The 7,500-nt window shown below is 42.9% G+C and overlaps 1 protein-coding gene across 2 annotated transcripts in view; it reads left to right on the forward strand.

The window, feature by feature from the left end:
• Window positions 1-5,036: 5,036 nt before the first annotated feature.
• utp15 (UTP15 small subunit processome component) overlaps window positions 5,037-7,500 on the forward strand; it is a 7,122-nt gene continuing 4,658 nt past the window's right edge. Inside the window, exons 1-5 of one of the 2 annotated variants that reach the window (XM_027168963.2) lie at window positions 5,037-5,067; window positions 6,543-6,665; window positions 6,762-6,854; window positions 7,094-7,278; window positions 7,398-7,500. The exon at window positions 7,398-7,500 is cut by the window's right edge and continues 76 nt beyond it. In XM_027168963.2, coding sequence (XP_027024764.1) covers window positions 6,576-6,665; window positions 6,762-6,854; window positions 7,094-7,278; window positions 7,398-7,500 — 471 coding nt within the window. In that variant the 5' untranslated portion in view covers window positions 5,037-5,067; window positions 6,543-6,575. Of the gene's footprint in view, window positions 5,068-5,192; window positions 5,349-6,542; window positions 6,666-6,761; window positions 6,855-7,093; window positions 7,279-7,397 lie in introns of those variants that run through there. The other variant, XM_027168962.2, reaches the window with a different exon arrangement.

Genomic DNA, 7,500 nt, shown 5'->3' on the forward strand with positions numbered 1-7,500 from the left:
GGGAATGGTTCGCTTCCTACCTGGAAGGACGCTCATATCAGGTAACATGGAGGGGAGTGACATCTGCTCCACACAGACTCTCCACTGGCGTCCCACAGAGCTCAGTACTTGGTCCTCTTCTTTTCTCCCTGTATACTCACTCTCTTGGTGAAGTCATTTCATCACATGGGTTCTCTTACCACTGCTATGCTGATGATACACAACTTATCGTCTCTTCCCGCCCTCGGATACCACAGCTTCTGACCGGATCTCAGCATGTCTGGCAGAAATTTCATCATGGATGACTGCTCATCAGTTAAAGCTCAATCCTAGCAAAACTGAACTGCTGTTCATCAGGTGATTCATCCCCAGGTCATGACCTTACTATATCCCTGCACAATGATCTGATCTCCCCTTCAGCCACAGCTCACACCCTTGGGGTAACCATGGACAATCAACTGTCCTTTTCTTCTCATGTCCCTAATGTGACTCGCTCATGTCGGTTTCTTCTCTACAACATTAGAAGGATTCGGCCATTTTCCCCCACACAGACTGCTCAGGTACTTGTTCAGTCTCTTGTCATCACTAGACTGGATTACTGTAACCCACTGCTGGCAGGTCTACATATGAACGCAATCCGTCCTCTGCAAATCCCCCGCCCCCCCCCCCCCCCCCCCCCCCCCCCCCCCCCCCCCCCCCCCCCCCCCCCCCCCCGCTGCTGCGATCCCTCCACTGACTTCCGGTAGCTGCACGCATCCGATTCAAAACACTGATGCTGGCCTACAAAGCCAAAAATGGACCAGCTCCCTCTTACCTCAAAGCCCTCATCATTCCTCACACTGCACCCCGCACCCTCCGGTCTACCAGCACTGCTCGACTGGTTCCACCATGTCTCAGGGTAAAAGGCAAGTTTGCTACAAGACTTTTCTCTGTTCTGGCACCGAGGTGGTGGAATGAACTTCCCCTAGAGGTCCGGACAGCTGAGTCACTGGCTATTTTCAAGCGGCGGTTGAAGACCTACTTATTCAGGAAACACTTCAACTAGCACTTCTTTCCTTATCTTTTGCATTTAAAAAAAAAAAACTTTGACACTTTTCATTGTAACTTTGAACAAATGTTTTAAACTCATGGCATCTTAAGTATGTAACCTAGTGAGCAGCATTAATGTATTCAATGTTAGAGATTTAAGCACTTATGTACGTCTCTCTGGATAAGGGGTCTGTCACATGCTGTAAATGTAAATGTAATCATCTCACCCTGTAGGTCTGGTATATCACAGCCATCCCTGAGTGCCATAATATCTGTCGTTTGGAATGGTATACTTAATATGGGTAGTCGATACATCAGGTTCCCCTACACTGTGTGAGATACATCAGGTTCCCCTACACTGTGTGAGATACATCAGGTTCCCCTACAGTGTGTGAGATACATCAGGTTCCCCTACACTGTGTGACATACATCAGGTTCCCCTACACTGTGTGAGATACATCAGGTTCCCCTACACTGTGTGAGATACATCAGGTTCCCCTACACTGTGTGAGATACATCAGGTTCCCCTACACTGTGTGAGATACATCAGGTTCCCCTACACTGTGTGAGATACGTCAGGTTCCCTACACTGTGTGAGATACATCAGGTTCCCCTACACTGTGTGAGATACATCAGGTTCCCCTACAGTGTGTGAGATACATCAGGTTCCCCTACACTGTGTGAGATACATCAGGTTCCCCTACACTGTGTGAGATACATCAGGTTGCCCTACACTGTGTGAGATACATCAGGTTCCCCTACACTGTGTGAGATACATCAGGTTCCCCTACACTGTGTGAGATACATCAGGTTCCCCTACACTGTGTGAGATACATCAGGTTCCCTACAGTGTGTGAGATACATCAGGTTCCCCTACACTGTGTGAGATACATCAGGTTCCCCTACACTGTGTGAGATACATCAGGTTCCCCTACACTGTGTGAGATACATCAGGTTCCCCTACACTGTGTGAGATACATCAGGTTCCCTACACTGTGTGAGATACATCAGGTTCCCTACACTGTGTGAGATACATCAGGTTCCCCTACACTGTGTGAGATACATCAGGTTCCCTACACTGTGTGAGATACATCAGGTTCCCCTACACTGTGTGAGATACATCAGGTTCCCCTACACTGTGTGAGATACATCAGGTTCCCCTACACTGTGTGAGATACATCAGGTTCCCCTACACTGTGTGAGATACATCAGGTTGCCCTACACTGTGTGAGATACATCAGGTTCCCTACACTGTGTGAGATACATCAGGTTCCCTACACTGTGTGAGATACATCAGGTTCCCCTACACTGTGTGAGATACATCAGGTTCCCTACACTGTGTGAGATACATCAGGTTCCCCTACACTGTGTGAGATACATCAGGTTCCCCTACACTGTGTGAGATACATCAGGTTCCCCTACACTGTGTGAGATACATCAGGTTCCCCTACACTGTGTGAGATACATCAGGTTGCCCTACACTGTGTGAGATACATCAGGTTCCCTACACTGTGTGAGATACATCAGGTTCCCTACACTGTGTGAGATACATCAGGTTCCCCTACACTGTGTGAGATACATCAGGTTCCCTACACTGTGTGAGATACATCAGGTTCCCTACACTGTGTGAGATACATCAGGTTCCCCTACAGTGTGTGAGATACATCAGGTTCCCCTACACTGTGTGAGATACATCAGGTTCCCTACACTGTGTGAGATACATCAGGTTCCCTACAGTGTGTGAGATACATCAGGTTCCCCTACACTGTGTGAGATACATCAGGTTCCCTACACTGTGTGAGATACATCAGGTTCCCCTACAGTGTGTGAGATACATCAGGTTCCCCTACACTGTGTGAGATACATCAGGTTCCCTACAGTGTGTGAGATACATCAGGTTCCCCTACACTGTGTGAGATACATCAGGTTCCCTACAGTGTGTGAGATACATCAGGTTCCCCTACACTGTGTGAGATACATCAGGTTCCCCTACACTGTGTGAGATACATCAGGTTGCCCTACACTGTGTGAGATACATCAGGTTCCCCTACACTGTGTGAGATACATCAGGTTCCCTACACTGTGTGAGATACATCAGGTTCCCTACACTGTGTGAGATACATCAGGTTCCTAGATTCCTAGGTTCCTTTTTTTTTGCTTAACACACACACACGTTACCAGTCACGTTTGTGTCACGTTTTCGCCGGCGCAAACCTTTATTTATTTATTTATTTATTTATTTTGCGCCGGCGAAAACGTGACACAAACGTGACTGGTAACGTGTGTGTGTTAAGAGTGTTATATAAAGTGGTTACGTGAACCAGCTCATAATGTTTGCATTGAATACATCACATTACTTCCACCATAACCTCGCCAACTTTTTATTATTATTATTATTATTATTATTATTATTATTATTATTGAATACAAAAGTATATAAACAACAAAGGAAAATATACATTTACATCGTGTATAAATGTTACAGGCTAAACACAATATAACTAATAAATCGTTTAGAAAAAATAAAGAAAATAAATATATAGAAATCTGAAATTATATATATTTATATGAACTTAAATAGTGAGTAAAAGAAAAAAAGTTTGGAGAAATTGCATAAGAGAAAGATCTGATCCGTGTCTTCAGAATGGCTTTCACAAAAGGAACAGGGGACAATTTCTATATTAAATTTCTGATTTAGGAATTTGTAAGAAGGATAAATCTCATTTAAAATTTTGAAGTGTATTTCTTTAGCTTTAGGAGGAACAGGAAATTTTAAATAAGCTGTTCTAAGATAAATCACAGTATTCTTCTCAAACATATGATTTGTTTTGTTTCTTTTAATTTGACAGGGGTAACAGGTTTTTAAAATGACCTGTCTTATATATTTATTAGAACAACTATCACTTTTAAATTGCATATCTCCAATATATAATGCTGGAAGAACAGGTTTAACTTCAGTATAAGAAAGATGGCATCTCATCAGCATTTTTATTCCAGAAGGTATTGCATTAACAACAGTGAAAAACTCTTTCGGGTGAAGGGCAAAGCCATGTTTCAAAGCATTATAGTCTAAAATGTTAAACTGTTCATCCATTAGATCTCTCACTGACCATATATTCCTGTTTAACCAATTCCTATAGCATAAAGACCTGTTCTTGTGCAATATATAATTGTTGTACCAAATTAAAGCATTATGAGGTGTAAAATTGTGTGTATGTGCCAATTTCCAAAATAAGAGTACTTGTTGGTGGAGTGTTGATAGTTTCACTGGGAGTTTGGATAAATCAAAATCACATTTGAGACAAAATTGAATTCCACCAAGTTCTTGAAACAAAGCTGATGGAACTGTAAACCAAATACTATCTTCTTTACATAGAAACATTTTTAACCATTTAAGTTTTAACAAAATATTCATGTTTTCAAATTCTATTACATTCAAACCACCTTGTTCATAGGATTTTGTAGTGTCTGCCTTTTTTATATAATGGGCTTTGTGCTTCCAAATGAAATTAGACATTTTTTGGTACATATTTTAATGAAATTTGAGGGAGGAGCCAAAGAAAGAGCGGGATAAATTAGTCTTGATAAATATTCAGTCTTCGTTAGCAAAATTCGGCCAAAAATGGAAATGTCTCTTTGTAACCAGCAATTTAATATTAATATGCTTTTTGCAAATTATTATCAAAATTTTCTTTCGTACTTAATTTCTGATCTTTGGTAATTACTTAATTAATTAACTGTAATGCCTAGATATTTCACTTTGTCTTTTACCGGAATATTATGCAAACAAGCGCCATCACTCTGATGTAGAGCAAGAAGTTCACATGTGCTTAGATTCAACTGGAGTCCTGATGCCTTAGAAAAAAAACATTAACTAAAGAAATAGCCAGAGGAATTTGGTCTTTATTTTTTAAGAACAGTGTAGTATCACCTCGCCAACTTTTTAGCGTAACGGCGTGCTGTGTGTGACGTCATTGTTATTGTTCGTTTGCGCATGCGTGTCAGTTCGAAACCGCAAACTGTTCACACTGGTATCTGATACGGGTCACATTTTAAAAGGTAATGTGAACAGCCAAACAAAAAAAAAAAAAAATCAGATCTGAGCAAAATATCCGAATTGAGCGTTAAGTTGCTGTGTTAATGTGGCCAAAGTGTCTGCGCCACTCGGACACGTCTTTGGTGCGTTTCCCGAGATTTCAATAAAGTTTTTTTGTACAAACCGGAAGTGCGTTAGTGATCCAAAATGGCGGCTCTCTTGTGGCCTTAGAAGCAACGTGATTTTCCACGTTTATACTTCTATCTGTTATCCGATTCAGTGTGCGGCAGGAGGAAGCTGTGTGGTGAGGACACGTTTGTTTCGTGTTTTTAATCTGTATCTCGGGGCGTGAGGGCGGTTTGTTTCTGATGTGTTTTTATCTTCATCATCATCATCATCATCATCATCATGGTTAGTTACATGTGACTCGGTTCAGGTTTGTTGTGGAATAAAGCAGCATTTTATAGCACGTTTGTCTCCCAGTGAGTTTTACATTAGACATGTAATAATGACGTGTTATAGAAGATCGGACTAAAGAGAAAATACTGAAAACATGTGAATGTGATCACAAGGAAAAGGCTGGAAATCTGACAGATTTATAAATAATTATATATACTTATACAGAATCGTGTCAAATTCTATATGACGATTGAATCGATGATTCGAAAGAGAATCCGTGTTTATACACAGTAAAAAATCGCCATTAAGTTTGTCATGATTTCTCTACATGAGCTCACTGTTGGTTTGATGTGTTTATTAGTGACGTCATTGCACACGAACACAATATACATCACCTTCACTACAGAACACAGGATTTATTTATTTATTTATTTATTTATTTATCGTCAGATCAGTAACAGTTTCTGATGAGTTTCATTACAGACTAGAACCTGATTTCAGTCCTGTAGCTGTTGTGTTCTTGGTCATGAGGAACTATGATGTCTGCAACAGGCCACGCCCACTCAGTGACACACATGTCAGTGTCGCATGTCATGCTTTTGGATTACATCCCATAATATCTGATATTAGGGGGTCACGGTGGCTTAGTGGTTAGCACGTTCAAGTCACACCTCCAGGGTTGGGGGTTCGATTCCCACCTCCACCTTGTGTGTGTGGAGTTTGCATGTTCTCCCCGTGCCTCGGGGGTTTCCTCCGGGTACTCCGGTTTCCTCCCCCGGTCCAAAGACATGCATGGTAGGTTGATTGGCATCTCTGGAAAATTGTCCATAGTGTGTGTGTGTGTGTGAGTGAATGAGAGTGTGTGTGTGCCCTGTGATGGGTTGGCACTCCGTCCAGGGTGTATCCTGCCTCGATGCCCGATGACGTCTGAGATAGGCACAGGCTCCCCGTGACCCGAGAAGTTCGGATAAGCGGTAGAAGATGAATGAATGAATGAATGAATCTCTGATATTGGTGTCGACGTCACCGAGCACAGGATCAGACCGATAGGATCGGTGCTGTTACCTCCATAACCCTGTTTTCTCTCTTATCTCTGCAGGTTTTGAATTCCAGACCTTCTCAGTGCTCTGCCATGGCGTTGTTTAAGCCCACGAAGATCCTCACGTACCCTAAACTGGGAGAGCGTGTGACCGAGGAGACGCTGTACTGGAAAAACTACAAGGTATTAAAGACAAAGCAGGTTTAGAACTGACCTGAATGTGTGGAGCAGCTGAATGTCAGTGAATCTGTTTCTTTTTTTCTTTACTTTTCTTTTCAGGCTCCAGTGCAGATAAAGGAGTTTGGGGCTGTCACAAAAATTGAGTTTTCTCCTCAACCACCTTACAACTATGTGGTGACAGCATCCACCAGGGTACGGAAGACTCTTACACTGTTTCCACAATGAGATAAAGAATAAAAGCTAAAGGCGTGTGTGTTGTTTGCACGTGTGTGTGTGTGTGCGCGCGCGTGTGTGTGTGCACGCATGTGTGTGTGTATGTGTCTGTCTGTGTGTGTGTGTCTGTCTGTCTGTGTGTGTGCGCCGCGCGTGTGTGTGTGCATGGGTGTGTGTTTGTGTGTGTGCGTGCACGGGTGTGTGTGTGCTGATTTCAGATTCAGGTGTACGGCGCTCAATCTCAGGAGCCGATACGCACTTATAGTCGCTTCCATGACACGGCGTATGGCGGGAGTTTCCGTGGCGATGGAAAACTCCTAGTGGCCGGAAGTGAAGAAGGTCTCATTCGCCTGTTCGACATTGGAGGCAGAGTCGCGCTCCGTCAGTTCACTGGACATTCCAAGTGAGTGTGTGTGTGTGTGTGTGTGTGTGTGTGTGTGTGTGAGAGAGTGAGTTGTGCTGCTTTTAACAAGAGCTTTAGTGGGTGGAGCTTATTGTAATAAATCTCTCTCTCTCTCTCAGGGCAGTACACGTCACCTCCTTCCTGTCTGATGGTTATCGTGTGTTATCGGGTTCTGATGATTTGTCGTGTCGTGTTTGGGACGTAGCGAGTGGGTCAGAACTC

Source organism: Tachysurus fulvidraco, chromosome 13 (genome assembly GCF_022655615.1).
Source record: "Tachysurus fulvidraco isolate hzauxx_2018 chromosome 13, HZAU_PFXX_2.0, whole genome shotgun sequence".
Taxonomy (NCBI): Eukaryota; Metazoa; Chordata; class Actinopteri; order Siluriformes; family Bagridae; genus Tachysurus; species Tachysurus fulvidraco.